This window comes from Cyclopterus lumpus, chromosome 15 (genome assembly GCF_009769545.1).
Source record: "Cyclopterus lumpus isolate fCycLum1 chromosome 15, fCycLum1.pri, whole genome shotgun sequence".
Lineage (NCBI taxonomy): Eukaryota > Metazoa > Chordata > Actinopteri > Perciformes > Cyclopteridae > Cyclopterus > Cyclopterus lumpus.
The window spans coordinates 6,981,807-7,001,723 of record NC_046980.1 but is presented as its reverse complement, the minus strand read 5'-3'; the positions used below and the strand labels follow the sequence as shown (position 1 = coordinate 7,001,723).

General features: G+C 41.7%; 2 protein-coding genes across 2 annotated transcripts; one reads left to right on the top strand and one right to left on the bottom strand.

The window, feature by feature from the left end:
• Positions 1–478: 478 nt before the first annotated feature.
• Positions 479–11,417, bottom strand: abcg5 (ATP-binding cassette, sub-family G (WHITE), member 5). Its single transcript, XM_034552512.1, has 14 exons — positions 11,248–11,417; positions 10,904–11,025; positions 9,146–9,282; positions 7,796–7,894; positions 7,065–7,197; positions 5,861–6,000; positions 5,167–5,296; positions 4,822–5,035; positions 4,323–4,528; positions 2,756–2,894; positions 1,696–1,769; positions 1,330–1,441; positions 1,070–1,182; positions 479–663 (listed from the first exon to the last, which is right to left on the bottom strand). The coding sequence occupies exons 1-14, from the start codon at positions 11,415–11,417 to the stop codon at positions 479–481; spliced, it is 1,974 nt and encodes a 657-aa protein (XP_034408403.1).
• A 555-nt stretch (positions 11,418–11,972) lies between these two features.
• abcg8 (ATP-binding cassette, sub-family G (WHITE), member 8) lies at positions 11,973–18,174 on the top strand. Its single transcript, XM_034552432.1, has 13 exons — positions 11,973–12,017; positions 12,851–12,952; positions 13,112–13,259; positions 13,624–13,862; positions 14,106–14,238; positions 14,924–15,193; positions 15,427–15,586; positions 15,845–15,946; positions 16,129–16,328; positions 17,144–17,220; positions 17,392–17,659; positions 17,764–17,891; positions 18,037–18,174. The coding sequence occupies exons 1-13, from the start codon at positions 11,973–11,975 to the stop codon at positions 18,172–18,174; spliced, it is 2,010 nt and encodes a 669-aa protein (XP_034408323.1).
• The last annotated feature ends 1,743 nt before the right edge of the window (positions 18,175–19,917 follow it).

Here is a 19,917-nt window from a genome sequence, read left to right as displayed (position 1 = left end):
GAGCTTTAGTTTACATACTTTTATATGAAAATAATTAATTTGTGCAGATATATACAGAACCTTAAGTTGAATGCCTCAGATGTTGTTTGAGCCCATTCAGTGTTAAAGCAGCAGGTTTGGTGCTTTTTAGTACACCATTCAGTTATTTGGCTGCATATCAGGTGGTATAATGTCCATAGATATTGGATATGATGGATTATTTTAACCCTGCTGTACTGTACACTTTGCACTGGCATTGTTTGAGAAAACGTCTCTGTACTTTCATCATTGCTCTGACCTTTTTATAATACTTTATTCTGTCAAATATCGGTGGAAAAGGGTGATGATGCATGTTAGCAGGAGCCGTAGTACTTCAGTATTCCCCATCTTCTCAGACTAACATCATACTGTAAATCTGTCCTCTAAATCTGGTTCACATCTTCTCAACCAAACTCGGTTTATCTTGCTGTTTTAAACAAAAGAACGCGTGTCTGTGGTTTTAGTGCCGTACAAGCTTGTCTCTGATCTTGAAGCTGATCACACCCAGCAGCATGAGAGCGGGGAGGAAGGAGTAGAGGAGGACAAAGTCTAGTGTGTATCGGGACAGGGCGCCAGGATAACCCTCGTCAATGACCTGACTGCCTTGAGTGATCATGCAGGTTCCCGGCAAAGGTTTGGAAATATCTGCAAGAGCACAACACGCCAGAGGGAAAAGGTTAACGATGTGTCCGGGTTAAAAGATGGCTTCAGTTAGAGCACTTGTAAAAAAAAAACATTGATAGAAGAAAAGATTAAAGTGAATTACATTTCCTTCATTGCAAATGTGATTCAGGACTAGATTTACTTTCAGGGGCAAAACACATATTCCCAGTGATAAGGGGAATATGTGAGTAATAGAACCTTTGCAACATAAATCACTGGCAAAACATTTGTACATGTTTTTTAAAATGCTATTCAAGCTAGTGTATACTGTTTGTGAGCTGTGAATATAACCGTTAAGTTTTAATTGATGATATATTATGGGTCCCTATTCATTCTCGGGGGTAAGTGGAAGCAGAAGATGGTCCCATCGGGGTGAAAAACAACTCACTGCACGTGAAGTTGAGTCCGTGGAACTCGGTGACTATGAGCAGCTCACAGCTGTACTTCTGGAAGGTCAGGTAGCTGAGCCACTGGAAGACCATCGGCATCTGTTGGGTGCTCCTGTTGAGAGGAAGAGGAAGGTGCGTTACCAGGAGCCTTCCTTCACATGGAAGAGCTTATTGCCTATTCAAGGTTCAAATCACAACAGGCTTGGCTTAAAGTCACTTAAACTTACTAATTAAGTTGAACACATATTGGGTGTCTCACCTGAGGAAGCCAGATCCCACTAAGATCCCTGCGATATTGAGCAGAGCCACTCCAGTGTTGACCATGTTAGGGTCGTGGAACACTCCCAATAGCACCACAGTTAACAACTCACCTGAGGAAAAACAATATATATATATATATATATACTAATGCATGTAAAGCCATTAACAGTGGAAACATGACATTAAAAAGATCTACACTTAAATCCAATACATTTGTAAACTTGTGTTTCTAAAACACTGATAGCTTTTAGAGTTATGGGATATGAAACATGGAGTTAAGCACACTAGTGTGTCCCTGTAATCCTTCGCTTTGAGGAAATAGACGATGGCTGTAAATACGTGCTTGGGAGTCTACTTGTCTCACCTATAATATGTGGCACCAGGACGACGGCAGAATAACACAGGAAGCGCACGCTGTCCGGGTGCATCCCCACCGCCCTGAGAGGATCACAGGCGAAAAAATAGAAGTTAGTGAAAAATGTGTTGAGTTTTTCAAGCTGATTGAGCCATTTATACCACTCGATTTAGGCTGAAACATCAACTAGATGTTGCTGTAGCAAAAACACTACAGACCCCATGAGGACTCTGTTAGGCATACCTTGCAAAGGTAAGCATCATTTTTTTCAACATGAGTTATGTCACTTGATTAAACAAAAAAGGTCTCATAAGGGTCAAACCAATTTTATAAAAACATGCGTTACCAATTTTACGGTAAAGGTAGTGAGGCTTAGCTAACACAATTAAAATGTATTATTTGCTATGAAATTAAATAACTTCTGATCGTTGATTATTATTCTATTATATATATATATATGCTGAATTAATAGTTTGTTATTGTCTAAAAACATGCTCTACTAAACTGTTGAATTGCCATTTAGTGATAAAGATAGTGATGCCAACATAATGCTATTTACAATTTTTATGAAATATTTAGTTGTTGTTGAATATTCTCTGTTGTTTATATAATCTTTTTATATATATATATATATATATATATATATATATATTAAAGAAAACATTTCTGAGATGTTTTCAATGTGCTGTAAATAAGTCAATATCTCGAATAAATATGTGACAATACTACGAGTACTGCTAATAATAATAATAATAATTCCATAGAAACAAATTGATATATATTGGTATGCTATTATAATACTACTATTTTAACAGCACATTGTTGGCAAAAGATAGTTTGGTACAAGGCCACACACTTTTCCTCAAGACGCATCAACACATAAAAGATTCTGATTTATTTCACCAAAAAAGATATTTGTAAATGTATTTTTTAATACTTTTACCATGAAGCAACATCTCAACAGTTTGTTAGAAGAAAACCTGCGGGGCTGTTAACAAGGTAGACGTATCGAATGTGAGATCTGTTGAATCCATGATGTCCCCGAGGCAAACGCATACACACGACCCACCAGTAGAGGAAGGAGGTGAAGATGAAGACACTCAGGATGCTGAAGGGCAGGATGTGGAAGATGTAAGCTAAGAACATTTGCCATTTGCTGTACAGGCCGTCCTGACTCTCCTGATCACTGATGGCTCGCAACGCCGGGACTGTTGAGAAAACGCAGAGAGAGAGAATATAATGTGATGAGGAGAAAGATTTCATACTGAAAGCCCACAGAGATCCTAAATTACTTCAATAAATATGTTAGAAATTGTAATAATACATGTTAATTAAAATCCTGCTCCAACAAGCCAGGTCCTTGATGTCTGAAGCTGGCCGTTTGCCATCAGTCCATGTTTCAGACTCGCAGATGTTCTCTGCTTCATTCAGACAACTCGGTAAACCTGTTCCTATCAGTCTTTATCTATAAGATTCAAGGTCAGTATTCCACTTCCAACCACTGCCTCTGGCTGTTTGGGTGCTTGTGGAGTGCTTTTAATCACCTTTTAACTCTAGTTTGACTTCTGCTCAGCTCAGTGTTTGATCACATCTCTTATCCTCAGTATCTGTGACAGCCAGAGGCCGAAAGCTAAGATGTTACACTCAGCTGACAGCTTAAGAAGACAGAGAAGAGATAATCACCGCATAAAGCCAATATCCTTCACTGGTTCATCATCTTTTAGCAGACACTCAATGTATACAGGTAATATTAAGATATGTTCTAATAAAGCCTTATTAACTATTGCCAACACTTGTTAAGATCCATTTAGCCCTCTTTAAACAAGCTGTTACAAAAAATACATACCACAAAATAAAATAAGGCCCTGACTTGTAGTTGTTTCTCTCTGTGTCTATGCAGTAAATGTGTGAACGTGTATCTGTATTCGAGCTGCTGTAAATACTAACATACATATAGAACCAGATAATACCGACAGTGTATGGGTGTAGGTCTAAAAGGCTCTTGGGTCCAGTGATCTCTAAATGGAGTAAAGGTCCTTCTGTCCCTGTCGGTAAACTACTACTGTGTGGTGATGACCAACCGCAGTTTGAATCTTTAACACCACTACTATACTTCCAACCCATCACTTAATCTTTTACTCTGACCTACGACAGACACTGAAAGTACATGAAGTCTCTTTCACCGAGCTCAATCAAAGCTAGACTCCACTCATTTCTGCTGAAGGGATCAAAACCTGCAGCGGACAACTTTCACCTACTGAACGAGAGATAAGCGAGTTTATGCGGCTGAGATAGAGACGTTTCACACGCGCTGCGTAACTTTTACTTAGGTACCACACACACTTCATCCGCCTCAGAATTTCCCTTAAGTCATCACATCCGTCTTTTGTAAGATAATTTTTTGAGTGATGTTATCAGTTAAATGGCTTTGGTCATTCCAGTTTTTCCAGAGAACCGAGACTAAGTGGTGTCACACCAGTTCAGCACAGAGCTGCTTCGTAGAAATTCTTGAGTTTAGTCTTTGAAAAAAAAAGAAAAAAGATCCCTCTGTCAAAAACTTCTACTTCAATTAAAAAAAAAAAGTTTAAATATGTTTTTTCCCCTCTCTGTGTGCAGATGTATGGTGTGAAACTCACACAGAGCGACAGCGTTCAGCATGCCAGTGTAGGGCGAGGCCCCGATGCTCTGATAGATGATGCCGATGCGGTCCTGCACGGCCCCCTTGCTGACGTCGTTGTCTAAATGCATCACGAAGAAGGCCACGAAGAGACCGTAGATCAGGTTCTGCGACAAACGCATCAGAACACCCATCCGGTCTCGGGACAGGTTTCTTGCCGTCCGCCTGCGCAAAGAACACACAGTGAAAATACAGGTAAACACATACAATGGCACATGTGCTCAGGTACATATTCAGATGGCAACACACAAAGGGCGAGAGGGAGAATAGTAGGAACGAGAGAGATAGAAAAGTGCCAGAGATAACAGAAACGATTAACAAATGTCTGTATGCACAAGAAGGGTATGAGATGAATACATCTACTCCATAATTGTATAATTTCTGTAGTAGGCAGTAATTACTTATTGCCTTTTATAGATGATGACTACACTGGTACTGAAGACTCGCTCGGCACTGACCTGAGCAGAACTTCAAGTTTGGCTGCACCGCTTGGTGACTCTTTGCTCTTAAAGGGGATGGCCGGCTTGTTCACCCGCTGCAGGCTCTGCTCCACTTTTCCCAGCATGCTCTGGTAGATGGCGGACCTCTGATAGGATGACGTGATCTCATGCATGCGACTGAAGGTGGCTGCCTCCCTCTCACTGCTGCGTGTGTCCACTGAGGTGAAGTCCACTGTTTGACATCACAGCCATTTGAATGTTCAATACACACACTTCATTTTTGATATACATTGTATATTGTTGAAATGTACATATTCTTTTTGATAGCTGTGCGGCTTTAATTTACAGTACAGCATGCAGTACCATAGATGTCAAAGGGGTTACAGTAGTCTGGACACTCGTATCCACATTGGCTGAAGAAGTCCACCATCTCCTCCGGCTGCCCACAGAACACCAGCTCCCCCCGACTCATTATAGCTATCCTGCTAAACACCTGGGACACACACACACACACACACACAAATGGTTTAATATCTTCAGCATGCCTATCAACTAACCTACAGAAAAATGATGAGTGTTCTGTGTTTAAAGGTTAGATATAGGTCTGAAAACAATAATCACATGCATGCCCACATGTACATTGCATAGTTTTTGTTTGCCGTAAATGTTTTCCCTGTCCATCATGACACAGAAAAGATGTCTTCCTAATGTAATGCAAGAGATGGAGGACAATGACTTGCAAATGACTTCTAAAGTTTAGCTGAAGTTAATATAGTGTTTCTATCTCTCCACTGCAGCTCAGCAAGGAAACGTCTGTCGAAACAAAGAGAGGAAATTACATACTTATAAGGTTGTAACTTTTGAAGATAACCTCTTAATTTGACTAACAGAAAGGAGGACAGTGGATTTTGTCCCCCATCACTTCCATTAAAATCACATTCAAAGGGGATCTCTTCATGTCCAGTACGGACAGGAGAATTACTTTTTCGATAGACTTGGACGTTGTCTGCCCATGAGCCACTCTGTCTTCTTTTCTTAAGTTCATCTGGACACTCACCCTGAAGAGCTCGGAGCGTGGTTGGTGGATGGTTACTATGACGATGCGGTTCCTCCTGGCCAGCTCCGCCAGCAGCACCACGATCTGATTCGCGGTCATGCTGTCCAGGCCAGTGGTCGGCTCATCCAATAGGATCACCCCTGCAATGACATCACCCCGATGACGCCGGTTTGTCACACATTGACGCATCCAGAACAAGAGAGAGGCAGGACAATAACTTTTTTATTTTTCTTCTTTTAAGTTGGAAACTTTTAAATGTACTTTTCTATTAAGTGGCACATGCAGGACTCTCAGCGGGGCCGACTTCACTTGTGAAGATAAGTGAGTCCTTTTTTTCCTTTTGGTTAATTACTCTAATTAGGACAATTAAAAGATTGCCTCTTTGCATTATGAAAGCAGTGTGGAATTAGCAGATGCTATAATTGTGAGATTAATTCATTTCCTGGTTGATTGGAAAGGCATCAAATGGGAACTCCTCATTACTCTGTGTGTGTGTGTGTGTGTGTGTGTGTGTGTGTGTGTGTGTGTGTGTGTGTGTGTGTGTGTGTGTGTGTGTGTGTGTGTGTGTGTGTGTTTCCATGGCCAGTCTAATCCTGAATGAGGACTGAGACCTTTCAATCTCCCTGGAGGAATGTAGACCTGATAAACTACACCTGGGATAAGCACACACACACACACACACACACACATGCGCGTGCACACACACACACACACAGGTGTGTCTCTGCTCATTCCCTTTGTGGTGTGATAACCCAGTCTTTCATTATGCTTCTCCATCGCTCCCTCTGTCCTTTTCTCTTTCCTTTCCTAGTCCTCTCTTACTTAGATCCCTTTGTTTCTCAGCGTGGACTTCTAAAACTCTTTGGGGAGAGATGGGTTCTGTAGTGAACTTTCTTCTGTTCTCTCAAATAGCTCAGTCCTGCCTCCAGTCCTGTTGTTTCCAACAGCATATGTATGAAATGGCATGTGTTCTCATCATTTACTAACCAGAGTGAGCAAAACTTTCTCATATTGTGCCACAGACCTTTTTGTATAATCTTCGTCCTCTGCTTAAGTTTATCTACTCCACATCTCCTCCTTTGAGTTCTGTAAAGCTTTAAGGATTTAGGAGATAATGGATTTGACCTTGAATTACCTTAAACCAGCAGCAACAGGACCCTTCAGTAATATAAAACTCTTCTTTCCTAGCTGCAGAGGTACTCACTTGGGTCCTGAAGTAGCTGGCCGGCAATGGAGACCCTCCTCCTCTCGCCCCCGGAGATCCCTGGGAAAACACGGCCTCCAATAACACTGTGGGCCACATGACTCAGGCTCAGCTCGGCCATCACCGCCGACACCTGCACAGGAGGCAGAGGTCAAGGGTCAGCTGACTGTGAATATAAAAATCTGCCATCAAAGGCTGACTGTAAACAATGTTCCTCACAGTTCAAATTAGTATAACTATTTCCAGTGTATTACTCCTCTTTGAGTATTTTTTAGTGAGAGTCAGGAGGTTTATTTTTATTTCAAAATCGTGAGTTGCACATTTATAACCTTGCGAGTTGTGATTGTATAAGGTGTGATTTTAAGATCTATTGCATCGAGCAAAGAACATTTTGGTACAATACAGATTCTAGTATACTTAGAGGAGTGCATTAGACACAGGAGTTACAAGGAATATCCAACTTGTTTGACCTCTGAAGAAATGTTTATATCTAGTTTATATTCTTAGTTATCCTGATTTTGGACATTATATATATATATATATATATATATATATATATATATATATATATACATAAATGGATTATATACATATATATATATATATATATATATATATATATATATATATATATATACTATTTGAAATAGCTGTGACTATTTGGCATAGTAAAGATATTTTCTCTAGCCGGGAGAAATGCTTCAGCTGAAGAAATCAGATTGAAAAGTCACCTTCTTCTTTATAGCTTTGGCCGAGTGTTTCCGCAGGGCCAGCTGAGCCGTGTAGGTCAGCGTCTCCTCCACCGTCAGATAACTCAACAAGTTATCACTCTGGAAGAGAACGAGACAGAGAGAGTAAGGAGATATAAGAAATGGCAAGAGATGGCAGAGATGCAGTGAGGAAGACACTATTAATTAAGGATAATATATTGTAAAATAGTTTCCTCATTTATTTTCCTTCCAAGAGAGCTGAGTAACAAGACTATGGGTTAAAGAAAAGGTTACGACAATGCTGCTAGTAATTCATCAGTTTTATTTCCTTCATATTCCTCTTGTCTCAAACTTCAATATATCATAAAACCTAACATGTCTCTGGCACAAACTTTATTGTAAACATCCAATGCTTCCCTATTAGCAACAGAAAAGTGTCGATTTCTGAGTATTTATCGACGGTATCTTTGCCGAGTGCACATCCACATAGGGCACGGACAGCAGTTCTCTGGATATGTGTATGTTCATATACGCCGACTGGAACCTCTGCCCCAGACATATGCACACACACACAAACACACATACACACACACACACTGATACACACATGCCTTGAACCTGCTTGCCTCAATTAACACATGGCGCCTCCCAATCCCACTTCTCCTAAGACGCTCATCTGAATAACTTTAATATCAGGAGCTCATATCACCTCCTCATCTACAGCTTAGCAGGGGAAGTTAATGACGAGGCTTAGAGAGCAGAGGAGGGGTGCTATCAGCTAGAAGAGGGAGATGATTTGAAAGGAAGCAAGGCCAGTTTTAAGCCAGTATTTTTAATTCAAGCTTTGGATACACTTGAGCACATCTCATTGAGAGATTAAGTGTATGAGGAGGCCAGCAAGGGCCTTTAGTTAATTTCATACATACCTTTTAAAGTTTTTTTTGTTCATCGAGTTTGGTATTTAATGGTGGTTAACTACACAGGCAACTTAAATACACACACATAGACACACACACTGTCTGCATGCAGCCTACATTCATGCCTACATGTGATACCGTGGGGTAAAGTTTCACCTGATGTCAGTGTGTGATGAGAACTAGGGCACAGTGAAATGTGCATTGGATTAGGTGTTAACTACTTTCAAACCACCGAGCACACTCTTTTATTAGCTGTTGAGAAGATGCATTTCACAAGATACTGGTTTCACTCACATTCTGCAAACGAATCAAAGTGTTTGATTGTGTTTTCCTCTTGTTGGCATGAGCTGAAGGCCCAATTTGAAATATCCAGAAAACTAGATTTATTCTTAAGGAAATATATACAAGTGATTGTCTGTGTTTATGCATTGTGTACTTTAAGTCTGTGTGTTACCTGCAGTACATAAGAGAAGCAGTCCTGATACTCTTCTCTCTTCAGTTTCATGCCGTTAACGAACACCTCACCCAACAGTGTGCCACGGTTTCCAATCCTCCCTGAGATGGCGTCCAACAACGTGGTCTTTCCTGAGCCTTTACAAGGCAAGATGAATATGGATACATATGACATACAATATTAAAATATAAGAACTTTTTTAGATTGGCAATAGAAGGATTTCTTAGATTTTAGTCTTAACCAGAGCTTTAACCGGAATAAATAGGATCTGTTGCATTGTTTTTATTCGGTGTGGCAATGCGAAGCAGCAGGCTCATAGAGCCACACTGCAAGTCCTGCAGGCTTCTTTTTATATTATTATTATTATTAAATCGGCAGAACTTTGATCGAGCGTACAAGCAGCAGCGCTGCTCGCATATGCGTAAAAAATACATCAAAACGTGCGGCCTGATCGGGAATCGTGTGCATTTAAGTGGCGAAAAGATTCGCCCGGCCTTTTCTCGTTTATAATGGGAGTGGATGGCACGGAATGTTCAGATCTAGAGTGAGAGAGCCGCCTGCTAGAGTGTGAGGGAGCAACCGAAAGCCCTAAAAAAATAAAACGTATTTTGCCACAAGTCTCACAATTTTCACTCTTTTTACACCATTTATGGATCAAAACGTAGGGAATCTTGTATCCACCTCTCTGCCCCATCCGACGGCCACGTGCACACGCGCGAACTACCACCTGCACGCGTGGGGGCCGCCACTGTAACTTTAAATGTAACTTTAACATAAAATGTAACTGTAACTTTAGATGTAACTGTAACTTTAAATGTAACTAAATAAATCTGGCATATACTGGAGACGCTCCGTACCCAGAGAGCTTTGTTTGGACTGAGGCAGAGGAGGAGATGTATGGCCATTTTCTAGTTTACAGCTACTATCCAACGCAGAGCACAAGAACATACTGTGCTTTGTGAAAAACATACACATGAAAAGAAATTTATCATCACTTTAAATGTAACTGTCACATTAAATGTAACTTTAAATGTAAGTGTCACATTAAATGTAACTTTAAATGTAAGTGTAACATTAAATGTAACTTTAAATGTAAGTGTAACTTAAAATGTAACTGTAACTTAAAATGTAACTTTAAATGTAACTGTAACTTTAAATGTAACTTTAACATAAAATGTAACTGTAACTTTAGATGTAACTGTAACTTTAAATGTAACTGTAACTTAAAATGTAACTGTAACTGTAACTTTAAATGTAACTTTAACATAAAATGTAACTGTAACTTTAGATGTAACTGTAACTTTAAATGTAACTAAATAAATCTGGCATATACTGGAGACGCTCCGTACCCAGAGAGGAGGAGAGGCAGAGGAGATGTATGGCCGCCGACATTTTCTAGTTTACAGCTACTATCCAACGCAGAGCACAAGAACATACTGTGCTTTGTGAAAAACATACACATGAAAATAAATTCAATTACACTATTTTGGTGATTTGATCATGTTTTTTTTACAGGGTTTTAAATTGTTTGGTAGAAAATCCAGAATCGCTTTTTCTTGTGTTATATATATATATAGATCTTGCGAAATGTTCTAGTTTACCCTCTTCAATATGTAACAGTGTCTAAATCACTAATTCGCTCCGAACGCTTCATTAAAAATGTACCTTATAGGTCCTAAAGATACAAGATTTATTTGATTGGCTTATTTTTGTTGTTGTGTTTAAACACTTTGCTCTTTGGACTGAGTTAGAGCGAACCTGAATTGCCAAGAATGCCCATAATCTGCCCGCTGTCCACGTGGAGGGAGACGTCATTGAGAATCTGACGAGTCCATCGCTTCTTGTAGGAGGGTAAGTCCCACCACGGACCCACACGCTCACTAGAAAACACACACACACACAAATCATCATTTGACACCACGTTGACAAAAAGTTTAAACTTCTCATGCGTTACATTCATTCTTCTGTCATCATAAATGTGTAGATCATGTGACTCAAAGCTGGCGGCGTATGAGCATAATGATAGAGAACAATGTCTGTGTGTGAACAATGTGTTCTCAGTGTGCTGTTGTCTCCCGGTCCTCCTCTTACACACTCTTTACCTGACTGTGTAGGAGATCTTCCTGACACTGAGACAGCAGGAGGGCTCTGATGGCTCCTCTCCAGCGTCCCCCCATTCAGCCCTCTTCCCCTCCGACACAAACTTGAAGGACTCTCTAACTTTGCTCCCGTTCTCTGGCTCCACCGACTGCATTGAATAAAATGTGTTCATGTCGCCGGCCAGTCCGCTACTCCAAACAACAACCGTGAGTGGAGTCCGCCTCAGATCAGTTTGTTTATATCCACGCGACACGTTGACAGGAAGTGAAGCTCTAAATATGAGTTGTCTTACAGACTTTGTTTCTTTGCACCCGTTGCCCGGTCAGAGCTGCAGTGCGAGAGCAGTGGTGTCTCTCAGGAACCATAAACACACAGTGAACGCTGTGTTATCTCTGAGAACTTTGATCTGGAGCTCTATAAAAAAGACAAAAAAAAAGAAAAAAAGTAGATGGACTGGCAGACACTTCAGTCCTGAAGTTGTGCCCCGGGACCAGCAAAGTTACGAGTAACGGCACAGAGCAGATGAAGAACTGACGTGACATGAGTTAGGACGCTTTGCTGGACTGGAGTCAACCCATCTAACAGGGAGAAGAGAGGAACAACGGACGAACAACGAGCAACAAAGGCCGGTAACCGCAGAGGGAGATGAGAGGAACCTAACAGAAGAAGAAAAAGAGGGGCATTGACCTCTTGACCCCACAAACGTCGACCCGCATCTTGCATCGTCATGGACACAGATACTGGCCTCAATCATGCATACGGCTCCCCACAGGTCAGTTCATTACATGGGATCACAAGGCTTTGGTTTGACGTTCCTCTGTTAATATAGAGATACACTTTGGTTAAGTCAGATCGAATATAATAATGTGGGTATTTTGGTCAAAAGAGTCCAGTTTTAGTGATTATGTCCCTCAACATTTATAGGACCGCAATTTTAAAAGAAATTGTATATTTATTTGACATCAACATAAAAAACTATTGCTTTCATATTTCTAGGCAAAATCAAAGTAGTTTTTTATCTCTTCTCCACTGTTTAGTGGACAGCAGCTGTGGTGTAAGCATGTGCTGCATTCTGACCATTATTTTATTTGGGTATTACATAATGGAAATATTAGTGACATTGTCAAATGGACTCTGCACCCACAAAAGGTCTCCGGCAACTATTTGCACACACACACACGCACACGCACACGCACACGCACACACACACACACACACACACGCACTCAAACATCCTCTTGCATGCACACAGTGATCATTAAAATAAATGAGTGACTAAAACCGTACAATAAATCTATGGTTGATAAAGTGTAAGGGTTAGGGTTAGGTTAATTGCAGATACTGTAGCAATGTATAATTTTTCCAAAAATATTTTGGACAGACACAGTGAGCATGCAAGCAAAAAACAATTCATCAATTATTCATATTATTCAAAAAATTTAGCAACTTTAAAAATAATGCTTTTATAATACATTTAAAAAAAAGAGTTGCATATACGCTGATCTTTACTTTCAGTGCATTCTTCTGGATATGGACACAGATAACAATGTGGGATGAGTGCTTGCCTCTCTAAAACTAGTCGAGCTCTCTCCTCCTCTTGAGCAGCATCAAGACACCGAGCTGTTCTCCTCTGAAGAAGACAGCAGCCTCTACTTCACCTACAGCGGAGGGTGCAATGAACTGCAAGTCAACGACCTGCACTTCGAGGTAACTGACGGGACAGACACAGTGAGCATGCAAGCAAACGTATCTTCAGCTTTTAACTGGTGCATGTTGAACATGCACGTGTGGCTGTATATGTCTTAATTGTGTAAGTGTGTGTCTGTGTCTGCGTGTGTGTGTGTGTGTGTGTGTGTGTGCTCCCAGGTGGACACGGCGGCTCAAATCCCGTGGTACGAGAGGTTATCGGAGTTCAAGTTGCCGTGGGAGATAAAAGGGGACAAGCAGACAGCCATCAACAAGCTCAGCCTCCGAGTCCGCAGCGGGCAAATGCTGGCCGTCATTGGCAGCTCAGGTGACACACGCACGCACACACACGCACACACACACACACGCACACACACACACACACACACACACACCTGGCTGTTAAGTATTACAGTTTCTAATCAGGGTTATAAATGTAATACCCTGATTAATGAAGATGTCATTTGTTCCAGTTGCACTCGTGTCAGCAGCAAGTTTCACGTATACAACATGAAACATATTGCACACAACAATAAAAAGTTTAATCTTTTTTTTTTTATCCAGCTGCATGAACTAGAAATAAAGGAAGTAAAAACATATTTTACATGTTGAGACTAATCAATGCCTCACACTTTTTTTGTTTAGTTTTGACGCGTCATCATTGCTTTAAACACACGCTCATCTTCTCCCAGGTTGCGGTAAAACATCTTTGCTGGACATAATAACGTGCCGCAATGAGGGCGGTGCAATGACATCCGGTCAGGTTCTGATTAACGGGAAGCCCAACACGCCGCAGCTGGTGAAGAAGAGCATCGCTCATGTCCGCCAAGACGACCGTCTTCTCCCTCACCTCACTGTCCGTGAAACTCTGGCCTTTGTTGCCAAGCTGAGGCTGCCCACCCACTTCACTCAGGCCCAGAGGGACCAGAGGGTGAGATAAACACGCAAGAGGATGCACACAGCACGAGGACACTTTGTAACGCACACACACACGGGCCTCATACTTGAGAGGTCAGGCTTGCGTAATAACACACATATAAGCTCCATTTTTGGACCAGATGTGATGGCAGTGCAAGTATTTCCCCTCAAAATATAGTAAGATGGGAAAAAAAGAAAGAAAAGAAAAAGACTGCTTTTATAAGTTACTGTAATGTTGGGCCGTTTTCTGTCACAGGTGGATGACGTCATCGCAGAGCTGCGGCTGCGACAGTGTGCTCACACCAGGGTGGGAAACGATTACGTCAGAGGCGTTTCTGGAGGGGAGAGGAGGAGAGTCAGCATCGCTGTCCAGCTTCTCTGGAACCCCGGTGAGGGACAAATAAACCTCTTGAAACTGCTAATTTCCCCTAATTTTTACTTTTTTCAAACTGGCTTGTAATTTAATCATAAAATCCCAAATTAAAAGTGTTGGTGACATTTAGCAGGCAGATTCTGCTCAGGTTTGAGTTTTATACACTTCGACCTTCGCCACCTACAGGAATGTATGTTTATGTTGCCACCTCCAGGCAAAAAAATAATAATGGCTGAAGCAATTTCAGATTTTATTTGTTTTTGTTTTATGACACTGTGACTTTTTATGGCATATTCTTTATGACGTACTAACACAATTACAATTCAGCTTGTGGCTGTAAAACACCAAGTGTTAGTTTGAAAGGATATTGTAATTTAAAAAGTATTGTGTATAAATGTTAGAATTATAATTTTAGAAAATAAGTTTTTTGTTCTAAAGGTTGTTAACAGTGGTATTGCGTGTTATTTGTCTGTAACAATAGTCACACAGTGTATCAATATTCATAACCAAAGACAGCCTTTCAAATCCAACAGTGTGGACAGGGTGGAGTATTAATATGCAATAGACAATATAACACCCTTGAAATATTATCCACACATCTCATTGCCTGTCTTGATAAGATGAACCCCCCCCCCCCCCCATTCGGACGAGAGAGTCGTGTCTTTTTATGGATTATCGAACTGGTGTTTTTTACATTTCAGGTATTTTGATCCTGGACGAGCCCACGTCAGGTCTGGACAGCTTCACGGCCCACAACCTGGTCATCACCCTGTCCCGCCTGGCTCGGGGGAACCGTCTCGTCCTGCTGTCGGTCCACCAGCCTCGGTCGGACATCTTCCAGCTATTCGACCTCGTCGTCCTGCTGTCGTCGGGTTCGGCCGTTTACTGTGGCGCTGCTCGTGACATGGTGCCTTACTTCACCTCCCTCGGACACCCCTGCCCCCGATACTGCAACCCCTCTGACTTCTATGGTTAGTGTGTGTGGAGAGCTGTCAAAACAGCATTAAAAGGCGTTTATTTCCGGCGCCGATAACCATCTTTGACAGTTGTTATCACACCTCATTGGCCTAGAGGAAATTGAGCACCAAGAAAAGTGACACCAATGCACATAAATGTTTCAAATCAAATTAATGATGAATCTTGAAACATCCTAGGAGTCGACGTTAACCATTTTGTGTGTGTGTGTGTGTGTGTGTGTGTCCAGTTGATCTGATCAGTATAGACCGGCGCAGTCCAGAGCGGGAGGCCGAGTGTTTGGAGCGTTCCACGGTTCTGGCCGAGCGGTTCCTGGAAAAAGTCAGAGTCACAGACAATCACATGTGGAAGCCAGCGGGGACCAACGCAGCGCCAACACAAACTGAAAGGTAGCAGTGTGTTTAAGTTTGCCCTCGTTTCTTCACCTTCTCCTAGACAGGGTTAGACATTCACATTGTGTTTCCGCTTATCTCGTCCTCCTCTCATTGCATCCCTTCATCCTGAAACAACTGGATATCAACTAACAACTCAGCTGTGTTTTAAATGACCCGATTCCGAGGCAAAATTATTTGTGTTTCATGCTTTAATGTTAATAATGTATTGGAAACTGGTTCCAGCGTGCTAACACAGACACTGTCTTCCTGCAGCCCTCAGCAGAAGAGCAATGTTAAAGGACAGGAAGTGGTCACTATCTCCAAGCAGAGTAACAGGCGGCCTGGCCGGCTTCACCAGTTTACGATTCTCATCAGGTAAAAACAAAACGTGATGTTTTCCATAAACTCCCAACTGCAGCAGGAAGTGTACATGTGTTATACCTGACTCAGGTTGGTGGCAGTCATCTCATCCGTTGTTTATTGGTTATTGTGAGATCAAAATCAGCAAATATCAGATATATATGTAATCCGCTCATTGTGTTCATCTCCTCCCTCAGGCGGCACATGTACAATGACTTCAGAGACCTGGGCACCTTATTCGTTCACGGCTTAGAGGCCCTCCTCATGTCCCTGCTGGTCGGTTGTCTCTACTACGGGGCAGGAGAGACGCGTCTGTCCATTCAGGACACGGTGGCACTGCTCTACATGATCGGAGCTCTCACCCCATTCGCGGTGGTGCTGGACGTCATAGCGAAATGTGAGTAACGACAGCTGCCAGTCTGCAAGTCAGTCATCTTGGCATCTTTTTTTAAATTTTTTATGCAGAGTGAAATGGCTGACACAGCAGAAACAGATTTATCTTTATTAGGAACGAGATTTGAAAATATTGTGAGAACAAACTTTACTGAAACGTCTGCACATGTCTTCTCCATCATATATTTTAAAGATTTGTATTATAGTTCTGAGGTGCTGCAACCCAGCAAAGCCAGTATAACAAGCATTACAACATAGTCCATACAGACAAAGTGAAACAAATCAAAAACTTCACAAAAATAGCGAAACAAAACATTATCTTTAAGACGTGATAAAAAAAAAAATTGTGTGTGAAAATGAAAGAAAACTCTGTGAAAAGAACCATACTCCATTATAGTTAAGTTGTGTCTTAGCGGTCTGAGAACATAGTCATCAGAAGTGCATCAAGTCAATGGAGATAAACTGTAACAAGACAAACCAGCCAGAAGTGAGATACCGAACGTTCAGAACAGTTGGAAAAGTTCATAAAAGGCTTTTAAGAAGTCATTATAAAGATGTGTGGGCGATAACGTCGGACTCTGTAGTCTTGAATCCTGAGTTATTTTATAATCAACTGCAGAGATAGCAAGACGGCGTCCACTGAGCCAAGTTCAAGATAGAGAGCTCAAGGTGAAGTGACTACAAAGTGCCCATACTGTTACTTACCTTTTGACATGTGTTGCTGTATTGTGTATCAGCATGCAGAAAACTGAGGAGCAGTTCCAGATGCTAGAGGTTAGGATGCTGCGACTCATCAGATTAACTTCCTGTTCTCTGCAGGTCACACAGAGAGAGCCATGCTCTACCACGAGCTGGAGGACGGCATGTACTCCGTCACCTCCTACTTCTTCGCCAAGGTAAACCACGGTGGTCTCCAGTAGGGGTCAGTCTCGCTCCGTGCTGGAGTCCCTCTTCGGTGTAATGTACAGTACAGTAATGTGGTGCTGGAAAGCCAGAATCAAGGATCCAGAATGTGTGAATTCTTCTTAATTTCTGTAGTTTTTACCGGATGCATTCTCCACATTCAGGTCCTGGGGGAGTTACCGGAGCACTGCGTGTTCACCCTGGTGTACGGCCTGCCCATCTATTGGCTGGCCGGTCTTAACGAGGCTCCGGACCGTTTCCTGCTCAACTTCCTGCTGGTGTGGCTGATGGTTTACTGCAGCCGAGCCATGGCTCTGTTTGTGGCCGCTGCGCTGCCCACCCTGCAGACCTCCGCCTTCATGGGCAACGCCCTGTTCACTGTCTTCTATTTGACCGGAGGCTTCGTCATCAGCTTGGAGAATATGTGGCTTGGTGAGGAGATGAACACATTTCCCTTCGGTTAAGACATGTGTGAGGACAGCGAACAGCTGGTCGGTCTGTGGCGTTCACACCTGTGCCCGTTCTTGACCTTTCAGTGGCCTCGTGGTTCTCTCACGCCTCCTTCATGCGTTGGGGTTTTGAGGGCATGCTGCAGGTGCAGTTCCGAGGCAACGAGTACCCCGTCTCCATCAGAAACATCACCATCAATGTGGACGGCATACACGTGAGTTAGAAACAAACACACGAATACACATACGTTTCATTCTGTTCTGGCTGTAAAATAATTGTACATAAATGAACACAAGTATTAAAACGGACGTACTGCACATGGTCTCATCCTGTAACCCTCTCTCTGTTTGTCTTTTGAGGTGGTGGATGCCATGAACATGAACCAGTATCCTCTGTACTCGTGCTATCTCGTCCTGCTGGCGGTCTGTCTGGTCTTCATGGCGCTCTATTACGTGTGCCTAAAATTCATCAAACAGAAGTCCAGTCAGGACTGGTGAACACATCTGGACCAGTTTCAACTATCAGACAAAACGCTGGCTGCAATTACACGAATGACATCAGTCAGGTTTTTACTTTAGGGAGTGTTTTATCTTTTTGTGTGCAGCAGTGGAAGGAAGTGATTTGGGTTCTAGTTCGACTGGTTCGACACTGAGCCACGCTTTCCCTTACTGTTCTTATTAGGATGTGTTATGGTAACTAAAGTGGATTTAGGGGGAAATTATATATATTATATATATATATAATATATTATATAATATATATATATATATATTATATATATATATATATATACCATTTTACAGTAGTTTCAACATCAGAAATCCCAGACTTGTTTTAGTGGTAGAAACACATGCAATGACCTCTCTGGCACCTCAGTAGTGCTCTTAAAGTAACACCTTGTTTAATGTATTAAAAACATCCTTAAAATACAGACATTTTTCTTGATACTCTTTAGTTGAAAGAATCTTAACACATACGTGTTAACGTGTGAATAATCAGGATTTTGGTGAGAAACCCGAGTTTAGGAAAAGCATGTGTTGCAGTACTGCTGTCTGCCACTGGGTGGCAGCAGAGCACTGCACTTCCGTCAAAGTTCAAATGAATTTTCTTTCTCTCCTTCTCGTCTCCATCTTTGCAAATGATTAGAGCGCCACTTTGGCAGATATCCATCTGCAGCTTTTGCTTGTTCCAATTTTCAATCTTCTTTTTTCTAAAGCTTTATCTTTTTTTGTATATGTAAGGTTATTAAGCTTAACAATGTGCGAGCCAGTATAGGATGCACTGGAGAAGGAAAAAAAAAGCCTAGTAGAGACTTAGTAAGTCACACTTGAAAAAAAAGAAAGAGGAGCTTGTACTTGTGTCCTCATAGATTGAAGATTATGTAAGCTGTGTGTTGTACTGTTGCAATAGCCTGATAAATATTTTACAGACATGGTTTGAGTCCAAATTAGTAAAGTATTAAATCAAAATGCTCCACTTGAGCTTGTTTATTTGTGTCCTTAAATTCTCAGCTATCCTTTGACCTGGTCATTCGGTAACATGGTGGAGTCACTTGTAGCTGAGCCATTTCATAACAATGAATGCTATTGATAATGTGATTGTTTATAACACAAAGCCCTTAGAAATGGTTCTTCATGTGTAATCATGAAGGGAATATCAAGTGCATGTAACACATGTAATGATAAACTGGACATGTCCTCTGTGAGCTGTGGTTCATGACAAAAGTTCCTGGAGTTCCTTCTCCTGCATCTTAATTTGTATCCCAAATAATCTCTGCTGACCCTCTGACGTCAACCAGCACACAATCTTCATGGGGCAACCGACCAGTGTGTGTGTGTGTGTGTGTGTGTGTGTGTGTGTGTGTGTGTGTGTGTGTGTGTGTGTGTGTGTGTGTGTGTGTGTGTGTGTGTGTGTGTGTGTGTGTGTGTGTGTGTGTGTGTGTGTGTGTGTGTGTGTGTGTGTGTGTGTGTGTGTGTGTGTGTGTGTGTGTGTGTGTGTGTGTGTGTGTGTGTGTGTGTGTGTGTGTGTGTGTGTGTGTGTGTGTGTGTGTGTGTGTGTGTGTTATCTAAGGCTCGCCTCGACCTGGGTCAAGAGCAGCTTGCGTTACATGAAACAGGAATATGAGGCCGGGATTGGAGAACATAAAGAGTTCAGAGCCTGCAGATGTAGTGTTTCATCAAAATCAATGCCAAGTAAAGAAAGTATATTTGCAATAACAAATTAATACAACATACAAATTC